The sequence below is a fragment of the Typopeltis vanoorti genome, chromosome 2, assembly GCF_054136105.1.
Source record: "Typopeltis vanoorti isolate ZY-2024b chromosome 2, IOZ_Tvanoo_1.0, whole genome shotgun sequence".
NCBI lineage: Eukaryota > Metazoa > Arthropoda > Arachnida > Uropygi > Thelyphonidae > Typopeltis > Typopeltis vanoorti.
Window position 1 is genome coordinate 44,592,105 of NC_143550.1, and position 18,254 is coordinate 44,610,358.

Below are 18,254 nucleotides of genomic sequence, written 5' to 3' on the forward strand. Positions count from 1 at the left end.
TAAATAAATAAAATCATTCATTTAAGATTACCTAATCTACAGGCCATTAATTCTCAAACTGATTTGCGAAATACTGTGAGTAAAATCTAATTGAAAACTTCTATTATTTGCAAGAGTAAAACTAAAGTTAAACGCGAAAAACAAAAATAAATAAAAATAAAATAAACACATTAATTGCGAGTAAACTGTTTTATGTACATTTCTTTATTTAAGAACAACATTATATAAATATTCACTTCATTTCCAATGCATGACAGTTAGAACTGTTTTTCCCCTCTCTTAAACTGTTTATATGTACAGGGCTTACATTTCTCTTAAAGTCTACAATTAAGTGAAACACATTAAAGTTTCCCATTAGGTTAGAGTTCATCTTCTTGTTGAATCCTTTCCGCACATGAACTAATGCGCCGTTCTAAGCGTTACAATATCAATTTTTACATTATACATCTAGATTTCTATTCCAGAATGGCAAAAATAAAATTACTGCAAAAATAATTAGTATGCTCATTAATATTCCAATATTATTAAAGTCAAAAAAGGTCGTAGGCGTCGACGGAGGTCTTTCTTTAGCTGATCAGCTTCTGAACAAATAACTGGTAAGTCGTGATTTCTCGATTAATCAAAGTACAGGGTGGCCATAAAATAACTTTCCCTCTTTGGAGGCATCTGTAGCTAAAACCAATAAACGGAATGAGACCAAATTCTATATTGAAACTTTTGAAGGCATGGGGAGATGATTTCCACTAAAAAAATAGATTTAGTACCAAAAGTCGCCGACAGGGGAAATTTTAGCGCTGGCGGAGCCGAAAACAAGCGGATAATTACATTAAAGGCAGATAAAATGGAATAATAACGAATAAATATTAATGGAATAAAAACGAATAATAATAATAACGATAATGCATTTTGGACAACCAGGCCTTCTTGAGCAATTATCAGGCTGTAGGTTCAAATTCTGCTGTAGATTCTGCGCATTATTAGTGTCTTTATGAGCAAGATTTCGTTGCCCGGTGAGAAATGATCATTCTGATTTTTGGAGGTGTAAAGTGGTTTGAAAAAAATAGCATATCTGTTGTCTGCAGCAGGTTTTACGAATTCTCTAATCCTTATCCTACCCGCATATATAGGCCAAATTACTTATGAGTGTGGAATTATTATTATTATTATTATTATTATTATTATTATTACTGGCATTACACCAGGAGACCGAGCCCATCTAGGGTAACCACGGCATAAAAACAACGAATCATTTACATACTGTAATGCTTAATTATCGCTGTATTCAAATGCTACCTGCCGCACAAAATCTTCACATTATTTTACTTTAATTTAAAATTTTTTTTCGATGTTTATACACAGTCATATAACAATACCACCATGTTCAACACTGTCTGATTAAAATATCTGTATACAAATGTTTAAAATTACCTTATCAGACAAACACTATAACTATCTAATTCTTTTTTTAAAATTACACATATATATGTGTGTGTGTGTGTGTGTGTGTGTGTGTGTGTGTGTGTGTGTGTGTGTGTGTGTGTGTGTGTGTGTGTGTGTGTGTGTGTGTGTATAATATTCATCAAACCTTGATTTGCTTCCTCAGTCTTAAGTAAAAGGCTGGTTATATTCCACTAATTCGAGCCCTACCCAAAGACCTATGAGTTGTGGAAATGCTTTCTGAAAATGAAAGCTGTGCCGAACAAAGCGGCCTTTTGCAGCTGCCCAATTTTTAATTCATCTAACTCGTGTGCTTTTAGATGTTTTTTCAATGTTTTAGGGATGACGCCTAAAGCACCTATTATTATGGGAACAACTTTCTTTTTCTTTTGCCAGATTCGTTCAACTTCGACTTGCAAATCGCGATACTTTGTAATTTTTTCATTTTCTTTGTCGTCAATCCGACTATCTCCTGGTACTGATATTTCGATAAACTTAACACCCTTGTTTTCACTTTTTTCAACCACTGTAACATCGGGTGTATTACATTCCAAGCTTTTGTCAGTCTGGATTTTGAAATCCCAGAGTATTTTAGCTTTTTTCATTCTCAATCACCTTTTAGTCAACTTTATGCTTCCAATAGTCTTTAGATACTTTAAACCCGTACTTTTTACATAAATGCCAGTGGATTATCTTAGCTACGTTATCATGCCTTTTACGTACTCAATTTGTGCGATTTTGCTGCATCCATTGATAATATGGTGTACCGTTTCATCCTTTTCTTTGCACAATCTACATTTACTGTCTTCTTGAATATTTTGTATTTTTGCCTTCATAACGTTGGTTTTAATGGCCTGTTCGTGCGCTGCAAAAATTACCGATTCTGTTTCTTTCTTTAGTGCTCCATTTCTCAACCATTGTCAGGTCAAGTTGCTGTCAGCGCAATCCTCTATGCTGTGAAGGTATTTTCCATGCAATGCCTTATTTTTCCATCTTTCAGTTCTCACTTTTATTTAGTTGGTTTTGCATTCCAATTTTGTCTATACGGGTTTAAATAAACCCTCTTTCCTTACCTCAATTAGAAAATTTTCCGTTGTTTGCTGCAGATAATCATTCAAATTTCGTTTTTCTTTTTCAATAACTTGCTTTGCTTGTAATAATCCTCTACCTCCTTTTTTTGCGTGATAGATAGAACTTATCAATGTCACTGCGAGTATTGAGGGCATTGGTGCATTGTCATTAACTTTTTAGTTTTTCGGTCTAAATTTTCCATCTCTAGCTGCGTCCATTCAACAATGCCTGCTGAATATCTCAGAACAGGTATGGCCCAGGAATTAATTGCTTTTATCAAATTTCCAGCATTAAGCATTGACTTAAGCAATTTTCTTAGTCGTTTTATGTATTCTGCTCTAGTTCTTTCTTATTGTGCAGAATTTCTGATGCTTCTAAAATTCCCAAATATTTGTAGGTCTCGTCAAATTTTATTACATTGATTATTTCACCATTGAGCAACTCGATTTTGTTCATATCATCAAAATTTCTTCTTGTTATTCCAGCAATTGCACATTTGTCTAAGCCAAAATCCATTAATATATCTTGACTGAATATGTGCACAGTATTAAGCAATGATACGAGTTCATTCTCTGATTTTGTATACAACTTCAGATCGTCATTGCATAAAAGGTGAGATATCTTTGCACTCTTTTGCGCAGTTTGATAACCATGAGCAGTTTTATTTAAAATTCTAGTTAAGGGGATTATTGACAAGATAAACAATAGAGGAGACAATGAGTCTCCTTGAAAGATACCCCTTTTTATGTTTACTTCTCCAATTTCTATTCTATTCAGGACTAACGTTGTTTTCCAGTTTTTCGTGCTGGATTGCAAAACATTTTTAACGTTTCGCTAATACCGATTAGTTCTGTGCATTTTAAAATCCACCTATGCGGCACCGAATCAAACGCTTTTTTATAATCTATTCCAAGCCATATGAAGGTTGGTTTTTCTACGTTCGCAATTTTTCAGAATCATTTTATCAATAATCAATTGGTCTATATATATATATATATATTGAGTGTGATATTGGTCTCATAATAATAATAATAATAATAATAATAATAATAATAATAATAATAATAATACATGTCGAATGCAAATTTTGAGATATGTAATTTCAAAACGCAAAATAACATAATTATTAGTAATTATGAGAGAGACACAAATGACATAATTACCAGCGTATTATTTTTGTTGACAATTATCAAGTTACTGATAGTTTCCAGTTATTTGAATATTCTTCTATTTAAACATTCTTCTGTAAAGTTATAGCTTCCAAGGTCACACCATCTGCGCAGCATGATGTAGGGTCTATCAGTGAATACATGTGTTAATTTTCCATAGCTATTGAAAGGGAATGTAGTTCACTGTTGCTACAGACTAAACTGCTTTCTGCTGTCAATGGGCTGACTATACGTTAATTCGTCGGCTCACTTCCATTTCATTATGTCGTATTATGTGGCGTGTCTAATACCTACAAGACTTGCAATCAGCGATATTTAGTACCTCGTATTTCCAGTTCACTTAACTACACACTGGCGGTAGGAGACACTTTGTGGCACGTGGGTATTAGCTTACCAAACAAAGGCTTAGCGGGAGGTAAGGATTCTTAGAATGCCACTGGCACACATATTGTATATCTGATTGGGAGTGACAAGCTGTACACTGTTCTTAGAACGAGCAAACCCTGTTGATAGCTTTGCTTAGAATAAATTGGCAAACGTTAGAAGGAAAACAAGTTAGTGCTATATAGAAAGATGGCACCTTGATATTCGACTTCTCAGTTAATTCAGTGCTTATGTAGGAATGAAAACAACATGAATTATTTGTATTTATTAGAGAATACTTGTAAAATGTGACTCTTGAAAATGCACTAGGGAAAGCGAGAAAGAAAAATGTTCATATTTGAAGTGAATGTTATGAATACTGAAATGAGATACAGAAGTCAGCAGTGAGAACAGCAATCTTTTGAATTCAAGAAAGAGTAGATAGAAGGAAAAAAAAACTAGCCGTTTTAAGAGGAATGTATGTAGGGTGGGGGGGGGAAGGGATTGAGAGAGTATTACTTTCTGATTAAACTTTACTTTTTATTTTATGTGAGTATGACCCATGAATTATTAAAATGTTTGATATTGTGATTAAATTTGATAGTGTCAACGTATTAAGCTGAAAAGGCTTTTCAGCTAAAGATGAGTTAACCAGTCTCATACGGAGGTGGCAGTAATTACCTATATTGGAGCAACCTTAACGAAGTTAAGGTTGCTAGGAAGGTTATAGGAAGAAGAGGAATCATAATGCCCTGATATCCTATACACCCTATTGGTTCATATCGGGAATTGGATTGTTCGTATCATCATTATTATTATTCTATTAAGTAAAATGATATCACAAAAGTCGATTTTTTTCAGAATCCTAATAAATCGATAAAGCTACGAAAGAACTATCTCATGGCTCGGTGGGTAAAATTCATAAACGGAGTTTGCTAGTAACAAGTTATGAAAATATGAAACGGGCGACTTCGTACCTAGTTGGTAACGATGATGCTATTTTGTTAAAAATATATAATGCTTTAGAATTCCTTCTAAGACGAGAACAAACGTTTATAAGAATTTTCTGCCGAAATATGAATTATCTGGTGCCACGAAAGTTCACACACGTTGCTATGCACCCTCAGGACTGAAGCAATGATGGATTTCCTATTTCTATAACGATCTAATTAGAAAATTACCTTAGGGTGCATCTTACAACCTACCAGTTGTTCTAAGCTCATTCATGATTTTATTTCATTGGTTTACAAGGTATTGACACTAACCTACACTACCACATTCAGTCGTGATTGTTTTAACTTCCTACCGCTCATGCGTGGTAAGTGAATGTTAAATCTCTTAGCTTTACTGCAGCTTCCCAAAGGAATTTTTAGCATCACGCTTTTCGTGTAAATAAACGTTGTTTTCATGTTATAAAATTATTATCATGCTTTCGCTCAGCAGGATTTGAAAAACAACAATTTTATTATGATATAAATAATTTTATTTTTTAACTAGAATATTACTTAGCACTAAAGCTGTAGTACAATACAGGTCAATTATAACAGAATTGACACTGTGATATTTGTTTTTGGATGAAATCAAAATAAATAAATAAATAAAAATAAACATCACATATCTAAATACTGATTGGTGATTTGTATTCCATACCTGAGGAAGATTGTCAAAATTGTACTTCCTATTGATCCAATTATTTCGTTTATCAGCTTCACATTCACTTTTGTTCTTAACGTGTCTAACGTCTGGTCCATCACAGTAGAAGAGACTACCTTTGAAAAGCTTGAAAAAAATCGATATATTTATTATATATTAATGAATAAAATATTCTTACATTAAAGGTAACGCAAAATATAAAGGAAATTATCTATCTTTAAACATAATGGTAATTCCAAGATTTATCTTAGACACAGGCACATGTTTGTTGTGTGTATGTTTCGCTTTACATTTATATATATATATATATATATATATATATATATATATATATATATATATATAATATGCTCTGCAAATTTCGTCGCCTGAACTAATGTCGAAAAGGTCCACTATCTTCATGCACTCAACGACGAATGATTAGTCCTTTTGAAGAAACGAGATCGTTGGGAGTTAGACCTGGTCACAAATCAATCAGTTCACAACAAGTGAATGAAGTTGCCACTGCCGTTGTGGAGCAGGCCATGAATAACAGCGTTGGTTCCTGTAGTGCACGTGCTGTATCAAGACACATGCATGTGTCTTACAGAACTGTCTGATAAATTCTATGAAAGATTCTACCCATTCAAGATAACCCTCACGCTGGAGGCGTGCTCGCAGGACTTCTAAAGTCGACTGACATTCACTTTAACATTCCTTGCTCGAGTGGAGTTAGACGGTGCGCAGCAGTGGATGATTTGATGGAGAAATGAGGATCACTTTGAAGTGCGATTAGCCACAATTTCTGAGTGTGGGCTAAGTAAAACTGGCATACAAACCAACAAATTCCTATGCATTCACCTAAAGTTACTGTCTGGTGTGGGTTCACAGCTTCGTTTATCATTGGACTGAGCAGGTCACAGGATCCAGTCTGGTCCTGTGGCCTGCTCGGTTGCTGCCGAGATGCATGGCGATAGAATAAACAATTTTGTTGTGCCATGGCTATAGCAGCGTCTTTGCATGGACTCAATCATTTTCGTGCAAGAGAGGGGGGGCCCCTCCTCCACACATCGGTCAATCCATACAGGAGGTTCTTCTAGAACATATTTCACGGAAGCAAGAGTGATCAGTCGTGCGTTGCTGCATGGCCGCCTCGTTCACTTGATCTGACCTCCTGTGACTTCTGGGGATTTCTCAAAGACATCGTTTATTGGAACAATCCTGATAACTCGCCAGTGATAAAAGATGGCATAACGCAGCATGTGCGCAACATCAATCCTGACCATCTGTGTTCCACAGTTGAACACTCTCCGCAAATTTTTGGCATACCGGGAAGGGCAGTACATTGAACAGTCACTGACCGTAAATGCATAATAAAGTGAATAAAAACTGTTATTTATGCTTGTGTTGTATTTCTTCTTCTTATTCACACAGAAAAATCACTACATCTACATTCGGTACATCATACAGCAGTGGAAATATCAAGGGACTACTTAAATTTCTCCAACCTCATGTTATTTTATATAAACTGGAAAGTATCATTATATGCAATCGAAATATGAAATAGTTATAGCTTATCCTCTGTTAATATAAAAGGTCAGCAACTCCCCCCCTCCCGCAAAAAAAGTCAGCTTATCGTCCCAAAAATCAGCAGCTGGATTGCTGACTTTGGGAGGATAAGCACTAAGATAAGCATTTCTCATCGGCTGGTATATCCAAATATCCGACAGGTTAACAATCTTGAATGAAATAGAAGAAATCTAAAGATTACAGAACTGTTTACAAAAAAAAATGAAACTCAATATTTTACAATAAATAGCTTGCCGGTATTCAATTAGGAGAGTGCCAATCGATTTATGTGCATTGTTTATAAAGAAATAGTTCTGCGAATAATACGAATCGCAGACTACATTATTTGCTGATTTAGTCTATATAAGTTCTCGAAAATTCCTTAAGAAAAAAGCGACCTTTCTCACATATACATAGCAGATAGAATAACAAATAATATTGTTAATGGTGGTGAGCAGCTATGGTGATAGCAATAGTATTGTTTTATATATACATGACATCCATATCTTAGTAAGTTTCGGCGAAGCGGAAACAGATTAAGCTATGGAGGTAGGAAAGTCCGAGATTTCAATCCCATATAGGACGAAAAGTACTTTTATCAGCGATTTTCAGTTGAAAATGAATTACTCAGACTCATTCCGTGGTGGAGGTGTTTCGCTTCCTGGAAACTTTTTATTTTTTTATTCCACAAACCTTCGAGGAGTAACACTAGCAAAGATAGATTTTTGGCACAAGACTAACCAACTTTTCTTGAAATAATGGTAACGAAAGTCAAAGATACTTAATAAGCTATGGACTACAAGGTTCTATAAGTACTGTGGATTGATATCATACTTATTATCGTAAGCATACCAAATCACGCACGTTCTTAATGCGGCTTCGTTTTCTAGTGTATTAAGATGGCTACAAAGTTTGAAAGTGTTGCACAGTGTTTCCACCAGACATGCTGAAGACATTGATGAATTGTGGAAGTATAAATTGTTTTCAAGTTATGGGCGTTCGATGTTCAAGTGTGGTCTGTGATCCCCAACTATAACCAAATAAAGAACATCTCCCTTTTTAATAGCCAGCAGAAACTCATAATAATAAGGTGAATCATGAAGTGTAATAAATGTCAAAAGGATCTATCGACTGAAGGAAATTACGCAATGCTTAAAATTACCTATAAAACTGCACTTTAAATGTTCTAGCCTTTCACGTACACTTGGACTTAAAAGGCCAGAATACGAAAAGGTATAAATATAATGGTTTTTACTATATGAGAAACATAGAAACGTAGCCAAACCTCTCTACCAGCTGTGATGGATGAAATAGTGATATCAAATTGCACTTCTTATCCATGTTATTGAATAGGTGTTACCGAATCGTATCCAGATTCTGCTGGACATCTATAGACATCGTGGTCGGTTGGGGTGTTAACAGCACGAAAAATTCTGACAACAACCCAAGAATAAGAAAGGTAATTTTGTTTTAAATTCTTTATATTGCCTAATCGAAGACGGACTTGGAGTCTTGTTCAAGAACGTTTTGACTAGGCAATATAAAGAATATATTCTATCGGATCTTGTCAAATATTATAATTTTGCAGTGGAAGCAGCAATAAAAACTTTAAGGCATATTAAAATAACGTTCATGTAATAAGTAAGAGACAATACAGTCTAATAAAAGAGACAGTCGAAGCGAACTACTCCTAGAAATTGACTTTAAAACTGTGAAAGAACTTTTAAATCAACAACAATATAAAGAACATCTTATCATAGGCGGAACTTCTGAAACTACACCAGCAGGAAGCCTAAGGGACATCATTCTAAAGTTAAATCATTCTATTGGCGAACCTCTGCACCTAAATGACATTCATTTCGTAAATAGTCACCCTCCTCGGTCAGATAAAAAGCAAGTTCACCAAAGACAATCTCATAACAGCCATCTGAATGAAAAGACCAGTTGCTGCAAAGAGTGAACGAATCCCAAGATAATACTTCAATCTTCTTGCCTAAGCATTTAACATCATTCTACAAAAATCTGCTACGCAGGGCAAGAAAAGAAAAACCAGACCAGAAAAAAAACTATTTTTATGGATCAGACAAGCTAATATATTATTGAGAAAGTGACAAAACTCAAAGCCAAAAGAAATCAAGAGATCCGAAAGAAAAAAAAAAAAAATAACACACTATCGCAGTGAAAGCGATGTATTTTTAACTACATCGATCACTGATCCAGTGAAGGAGCACTCTTTTCTACACATACACATCAGAAGCATTAAAAATTACCGACTTATGCTACAAGATCATCTGAAGAACCATATTGGCATTATTGATATATTAGTCTTAACCTAAAGTATAACAATACTAATAATGAAGCAACTAATTACAAAAATATAAACTCCTAACTAGATACGCACTGTTGATAACTTAAGAAAGGGGTTGGAATATTAATAGTCACAAAACAAAAATTATTAATGAAAATAATTAACTGTAAATTTAAACATGCTGAAGATATTTGCATTAAAAGAATACAAGGAGTTTATCAACAGCGCATATTTATCAATATGTTTGCAATATTTATCAACATAAATATTGCAAACATAAATCACAGCAACAGTACACAATATTTCGCCTCAATATCTGGTATAACTTTATGCCATCAATAACTTCATATACACTAGGGAAAAAGCAGCCAGAAACACTGTCATATCTTCTTGAATAGCCATAAACGTTAAGACACCATCATATACTGTAGCTATACATCAACAAGCATAAAATGAAAACTCGAAGTCGTTCCACCACGATCCAAATATGCACAGCAGAGCATAATCTTTTCAATGTTCTCAATCTGAAAACAGTTCGAAAAGAATAATCAACGTGGAAATAGTTATTTAAAAGTTATTTAGAAATTATCTTCAAAACAGAAAACAAATCACACGCATCGGATCATCCTGAAGTACACAGTTAACAGTAATAACCTTTGAAGTTTCACAGAAAGCGGTTCTTTTTCGCCTATCATTTGTAGATCTATATGGATGAGTTAATCAGCTACCACTCAGAGGAAAGATCTATTTTAATAAGCAGAGGACACGACTATAGTATTCATTCAGAGTGAAGAAGGTGCTTCTGATTTATGAGAATAAAGAGGTTTCTATGAGAAATCAGATTGTAATAATGCGTAAGATAAACACACACACACACACACACACACACACACACACACACACACACACACACACACACACACACACACACACACACACACACACACACACACACACACACACACACACACACACACACACCCTACCCTTACGCTACAGACCTAATGCAAAACACTTTATGTGTGTGTGAGTGTGTATCTTAAGCGTTAGTACATCCGATTTATTTTTTCCTCCCTCCTTGCTGTTTTTTGAGAGAATGATCTGTTATCATTGTATATTACTGAAGAATATTCCTTTATGATTCCAACGGCCCATTTTTATATTTTTTATATTTCCTGTGTACCTTTTAAATTGTATTTGTTCCAGTTTTTTTCTTTTCAACTCAACTGAATTTTTCGATTATTTTTGCGGACTTTTTCTTATAACTTTATAGAGTTCCATAAATCCTATTTTGCCGCCTGGTTTACTGTCTTCATTTCCTTCAACTTTTTCCATTCCGTATTTTGGTTTCTTCCGAAATTTTATTTATCTTTTAGTTCTGTTGTCTACTTTGTCACTTTTTTTCCCGGCCGATGTCGCTGTAGTTTCGATTGACTCTTTGTATCTTGTCAGACTTCAATATTCTTTTGCTGTAATTGCTTCTCTTATACTCTTACCGTATTATTCCCAACAGACTTTTTTTTTCCTACTATCTTTTTAGCTTTTCTTCTCGTTCCTATTTTTCGTTTTTTTCTTACAGACATTCTTTTGTCATTTAAAATTTCTTTTATCCATAACTGTTTAAATTGCAAGAGCAAATTGATTAGTAATTAGTTAATATTTTTTTTATTCGAAATATTCAGAAACTGATTTTATAGCTTTTTTTCCCTCAGCAAATTCATCAAGTTTGTTTTCCTTAAACCTTTTCACCTATAAAATCATTAAATATTATTATTATTATGCTTACACCGTATAACATTTTGAACATATAATTCCATACATACAACCTTTTATTTCACAAATAATTTTCTTCTGTTTTGTTTTTCATTATATTTTGTTTTGTCTTTATGTTACTGTGAATCGTTTTAATGTGAATTTTTATTTATTATTTTGTCATTGTTACTTAATAATCTTATTGTTATTATTAATGAATCATCTTGTTGTTAATCAATAATTTCATCGTTTATTGTTATTTATTCCTTATATTCTTAATTAATTATTATATTGTTATTTTTAATCGGTTATTTTATTTTAATTGAATTTCACGTAAGTATATACACTTAGTTACCTTTATTTCCAAATGATAAAAATCCATACCTGAACACCAAGGATTCCAAAAATAATGAAGAATGTACAACAGATGAGAACGATATTTCCAATAGGGCGTAAGGAAGACAAAAGAGTTGAAACAACTAATTTCAGGCCTGGAGCGCGATTGATGACCCTGCGATGCAAGCAACCCAATGGTCATTGTAAAATAAACAACACAAATAAGTTTAGTGAGAGTACAAACTATTAAATGAATAATAATCGTCATAAAACTAGCATGCTTTTGTTCGATAAAAATTCGACGTATATTTTTACCTTAGAGGGCGCAGTGAGCGAAGAAGGCGGAAGACTCTCAATATCCCAAATATTCGTGGGCTACCTTCAGCTACAAATGATAAGAAAATATCCACGAGGGAAATCCCTACTACGAATCCGTCCATAATATTCCAACCACTCTTGAAATAAGCATTTTCGCCATACCATAGCCCACACGCAACAACCTAATATTTTAGAAAAAAAAAAGTAATAAAATAGTTGGAGTAATATTATATACATATATATATACATATCATTTCACCTCTCTCTCTCTCTCTCTCTCTCTCTCTCTCTTTCTCTGTGCTTATTGGCTTACCTTGATTCCCATTTCCACCCCAAAAACGATGGTGAATATGTAGTTAGCGGCAGTGAGAAATTCGCGTTCTTTGCTGTGAGGTGGGATGGTTGGTCTTTCCATAGCTAGGGTTATGCAGTTGAGAGCAATGAACACTAAAATGCCATAATCAAACCATTTCTCTTTAGAGATCCGAATGCACAACAGCCTGAACCTGAAATATAACATGGTATGTGATTGGTTACTTTTTAATGTTATAATCAATGACACGTCTAAATATAAGATGAATAATTATAATGGTTAGTTAATATCGATCTACAAGCTAATAATATCTAACATTTAAAATAAACTATTATTTTCAAAAGGGACTATTATTAGTAGACTTTATGGCGTTGTAAAGTATATGTAAGAACATATTCGACGTGTGATAATTATAATTAAAAGTTATGCATTTATGGACATTAAGAAACAAATTACATAAGAAACAAATTAAGAAACAAACAAACAAATTCTAATATTAGTTACTTCACAGAGCTGAACATATCTGCTAAGTTAATAAAGATAAATTTGCATTTTTTTAAACACAGCTTACCAACTTGTTGGGGAAAACAGAAAAAGAGAGTAATCCTCCCTCTCCTTCAAACATCCGCGTGGCTCAACAAACCAGCAGAGCTAAATTAAAACAGTAATAAAATGAAAGATCTTTAGTATCTACCTCAGAGGAGAGTAATGAAAATATAAATAAGAAATTCTCAAGAAGATAAGTGGTTATAACGAATAACTTATTTACTTTTTAATACGGAAATTTTCACCAAAACTAACATTCAGTATAAATAGCATAAATAACATAAGTACAGATAAAATTCTCATACCTACAGACTAGAATATAATGTAATAATAGAATAGAATAAAAAGAATGTAATAAAGAATGTAATAATAGAATAGAAAGAATGCAACAATAGAATAAAAAGAATGCAATAATAGAATAAAAAGAATGCAATAATAGAATAGAAGCTAATAGAAAGAAAGTAATTATAGAATCGAAATTAATAGAAAGAAGGTAACAATAGAATAGAAACTAATAGAAAGAATGTAATAATAGAATAGAAAGAATGCAACAATAGAATAGAAAGAATGTAATAATAGAATAGAAAGAATGCAACAATAGAATAGAAAGAATGTAATAATAGAATAGAAAGAATGCAACAATAGAATAGAAAGAATGTAATAATAGAATAGAAGCTAATAGAAAGAAGGTAATAATAGAATAGAATAAAAATAATGTAATCAAGAATGTAATAATAGAATAGAAAGAATGCAATAATAGAATAGAAGCTAATAGAAAGAAATTATAGAATAGAAACTAATAGAAAGAAGGTAACAATAGAATTGAAACTAATAGAAAGAAGGTAACAACAGAATTGAAACTAATAGAAAGAAGGTAATGATAGAATAGAAACTAATAGAAAGAATGTAATAATAGAATAGAAAATAATAGAAAGAATGAAATAATAGAATAGAATAAAAATAATCTAATAATAGAATAGAAAGAATGCAATATTAGAATAGAAAATAATAGATAGAATGTAATAATAGAATAGAAAGAATGCAATATTAGAATAGAAAATAATAGATAGAATGTAATAATAGAATAGAACAAAAAGAATGTAATAATAGAATAGCAACTAATAGAAAGAATGTAATAATAGAATAGCAACTAATAGAAAGAATGTAATAATTGAATAGAAACTAATAGAAAGAATGTAATAATAGAATAGCAACTAATAGAAAGAATGTAATAATACAATAGAATAAAAACAATATAATAATAGAATAGAAAGAATGTAATAATAGAATATAAAAAAAAAAAAAAAATCAGCTAACGCCTTTTTATTCCCGTATATACGGGAGTAGGCGAGGCCATTTAGCCCTATCTAACTTTTGGAGACTGAGTGGGCAGTTCAATCTCCACTGGTACCCAATCAGAGACAGATGGCCCAAGGCTATCACTAATTAAGCGGTACGCAGTGAAGAGAGACGGCTCAAATGTGCCGCCATCTCGTGGTCTCTAACCCTAACACAATATATTTAATGTCTGAAATAATGTGGGTTCTACGGTCGATTTTCTTGAGTTTACAGGACGAAAAACCCGAGTTTCCGGGAGGAAAAACCTGCTTGCCCATGCCAGAGATCGACTAACTCGGGAACCGGTCGAAAAAAGGCTTAGAAAAATTTCCTCTAGTCGCCGACTAGACTCGAAACCAAGACTTCCTTCGTGCGGCCTAGCGCGGTGGTGTGCAAACGCCACATCCACTGAGCTACACAGGCTCCATAGAATATAAAATAATAGATATAATGTAATAATAGAATAGAATAAAAAGAATGTAATAATAGAATAGAAGCTAATAGAAAGAAAGTAATAATAGAATAGAAAGAATGCAATAATAGAATATAAACTAATAGAAAAAAGGTAATAATAGAATAGAATAAAAATAATGTAATAAACAATGTAATCATAGAATAGACAGAATATAATAATAGAATAGAAAATAATCGAAAGAATGTAATATTTGAATAGAATAAATATAATATAATAAAGAATGTAATAACAGAATAGAAAGAATGTAATAATAGAATAGAAGCTAATAGAAAGAAAGTAATAATAGAATAGAAGCTAATAGAAAGAAAGAAATAATAGAATAGAAGCTAATAGAAAGAAAGAAATAATAGAATAGAAACTAATAGAAAGAATGTAATAATAGAATAGAAAGAATGCAATAATAGAATAGAGAGAATGCAATAACAGAATAGAGAGAATGTAATAATAGAATAGAATAAAAATAATGTAACAAAGAATGTAATCATAGAATAGACAGAATATAATAGAATATAATAATAGAATAGAAAATAATCGAAAGAATGTAATAATTGAATAGAATAAAAATAATAGAATAGAAAGAATGTAATAATAGAATAGAAAGAATGTAATAATAGAATAGAAAATAATAGATAGAATGTAATAATAGAATAGAAAAATATTAGATAGAATAATGGATAGAATGTAATAATAGAATAGAATAAAAAGAATGTAATAATAGAAAAGCAACTAATAGAAAGAATGTAATAATAGAATAGAATAAAAAGGATGTAATAAAGAATGTAATAATAGAATAGAAGCTAATAGAAAGAAAGTAATAATAGAATAGAAAGATGGTAATAATAGAATAGAAACTAATAAAAAGAATGTAATAAAGAATGTAATTATAGAATAGAAAGAATGCAATAATAGAATACAGAGAATGCAATAACAGAATAGAGAAAATGTAGTAATAGAATAGAAACTAATAGAAGAAAGGTAATAATAGAATAGAATAAAAATAATGTAATAAAGAATGTAATAATAGAATAGAATAAAAATAATGTAATAAAGAATGTAATAATAGAATAGAAAATAATAGATAGAATGTAATAATAGAATAGAAAATAATAGATAGAATGTAATAATAGAATAGAATAATATTAGATAGAATAATAGATAGAATGTAATAATAGAATAGAATAATATTAGATAGAATAATAGATAGAATGTAATAATAGAATAGAATAGAATAAAAAATAATGTAATAATAGAATAGAAAGAATGCAATAATAGAATAGAAAGAATGCAATAATAGAATAGCAACTAATAGAAATAATGTAATAATTGAATAGAATAAAAAGAATGTAATAATAGAATAGAATAAAAAGAATGTAATAATAGAATAGAATAAAAAGAATGTAATAATAGAATAGAATAAAAAGAATGTAATAATAGAATAGCAACTAATAGAAAGAATGTAATAATAGAATAGAATAAAAAATAATGTAATAATAGAATAGAAAGAATGCAATAATAGAATAGAAAATAATAGAAAGAATGTAATAACAGAATAGCAACTAATAGAAAGAATGTAATAATAGAATAGAATAAAAATAATAGAATAGAATAGAATAAAAATAATGTAATAATAGAATAGAAAGAATGCAATAATAGAATAGAAAGAATGCAATAATAGAATAGCAACTAATAGAAATAATGTAATAATTGAATAGAATAAAAAGAATGTAATAATAGAATAGAATAAAAAGAATGTAATAATAGAATAGAATAAAAAGAATGTAATAATAGAATAGAATAAAAAGAATGTAATAATAGAATAGAATAAAAAGAATGTAATAATAGAATAGAATAAAAAGAATGTAATAATAGAATAGAATAAAAAGAATGTAATAATAGAATAGAATAAAAAGGATGTAATAAAGAATGTAATAATAGAATAGAAGCTAATAGAAAGAAAGTAATAATAGAATAGAAAGATGGTAATAATAGAATAGAAACTAATAAAAAGAATGTAATAAAGAATGTAATTATAGAATAGAAAGAATGCAATAATAGAATACAGAGAATGCAATAACAGAATAGAGAAAATGTAGTAATAGAATAGAAACTAATAGAAGAAAGGTAATAATAGAATAGAATAAAAATAATGTAATAAAGAATGTAATAATAGAATAGAAAATAATAGATAGAATGTAATAATAGAATAGAAAATAATAGATAGAATGTAATAATAGAATAGAATAATATTAGATAGAATAATAGATAGAATGTAATAATAGAATAGAATAATATTAGATAGAATAATAGATAGAATGTAATAATAGAATAGAATAGAATAAAAAATAATGTAATAATAGAATAGAAAGAATGCAATAATAGAATAGAAAGAATGCAATAATAGAATAGCAACTAATAGAAATAATGTAATAATTGAATAGAATAAAAAGAATGTAATAATAGAATAGAATAAAAAGAATGTAATAATAGAATAGAATAAAAAGAATGTAATAATAGAATAGAATAAAAAGAATGTAATAATAGAATAGAATAAAAAGAATGTAATAATAGAATAGAATAAAAAGAATGTAATAATAGAATAGAATAAAAAGAATGTAATAATAGAATAGCAACTAATAGAAAGAATGTAATAATAGAATAGAATAAAAAATAATGTAATAATAGAATAGAAAGAATGCAATAATAGAATAGAAAATAATAGAAAGAATGTAATAACAGAATATCAACTAATAGAAAGAATGTAATAATAGAATAGAATAAAAATAATAGAATAGAATAGAATAAAAATAATGTAATAATAGAATAGAAAGAATGCAATAATAGAATAGAAAGAATGCAATAATAGAATAGCAACTAATAGAAATAATGTAATAATTGAATAGAATAAAAAGAATGTAATAATAGAATAGAATAAAAAGAATGTAATAATAGAATAGCAACTAATAGAAAGAATGTAATAATAGAATAGAATAAAAAATAATGTAATAATAGAATAGAAAGAATGCAATAATAGAATAGAAAGAATGCAATAATAGAATAGAAAATAATAGAAAGAATGTAATAACAGAATAGCAACTAATAGAAAGAATGTAATAATAGAATAGAATAAAAATAATGTAATAGAACAGAATAAAAATAATGTAATAATAGAATAGAAAGAATGCAACAATAGAATAGAAATAATGCAATAATAGAATAGAAAATAATCGAAATAATGTAATATTTGAATAGAATAAAAATAATATAATAAATAATGTAATAATAGAATAGAAAATAATAGACAGAATGTTATAATGGAATAGAAAATAATAAAAAGAAAGTAATAATAGAATAGAATAAAAAGAATGCAATAATAGAATAGAAAGAATATAATAGTAGAATAGAAACTAATAGAAAGAAGGTAATAATAGAACAGAAACTAATAGAAAGAAGATCATAATAGAATAGAATACAAAGAATGTAATAAAGAATGTAATAATAGAATACAAAGAATGTAGTAAAGAATGTAATAATAGAATACAAAGAATGTAATAATTAAATAGGAAATAATAGAAAGAATGTAATAATATAATAGATTATTTTGTAAAGAATATTTTAAATATTTTTAAG

General features: G+C 30.1%; 1 protein-coding gene across 1 annotated transcript in view; it reads right to left on the reverse strand.

Moving 5' to 3' along the window:
• The window catches only part of LOC150108976 (voltage-dependent T-type calcium channel subunit alpha-1G-like), a 123,403-nt gene that overhangs the window by 24,712 nt on the left and 80,437 nt on the right, over positions 1-18,254 (reverse strand). The window contains exons 21-25 of the mRNA XM_090401369.1: positions 12,840-12,919; positions 12,269-12,461; positions 11,953-12,137; positions 11,686-11,812; positions 5,691-5,819 (exon numbers count right to left, since the gene is read on the reverse strand). Coding sequence (XP_090257495.1) covers positions 5,691-5,819; positions 11,686-11,812; positions 11,953-12,137; positions 12,269-12,461; positions 12,840-12,919 — 714 coding nt within the window. The remainder of the gene's footprint in view (positions 1-5,690; positions 5,820-11,685; positions 11,813-11,952; positions 12,138-12,268; positions 12,462-12,839; positions 12,920-18,254) is intronic.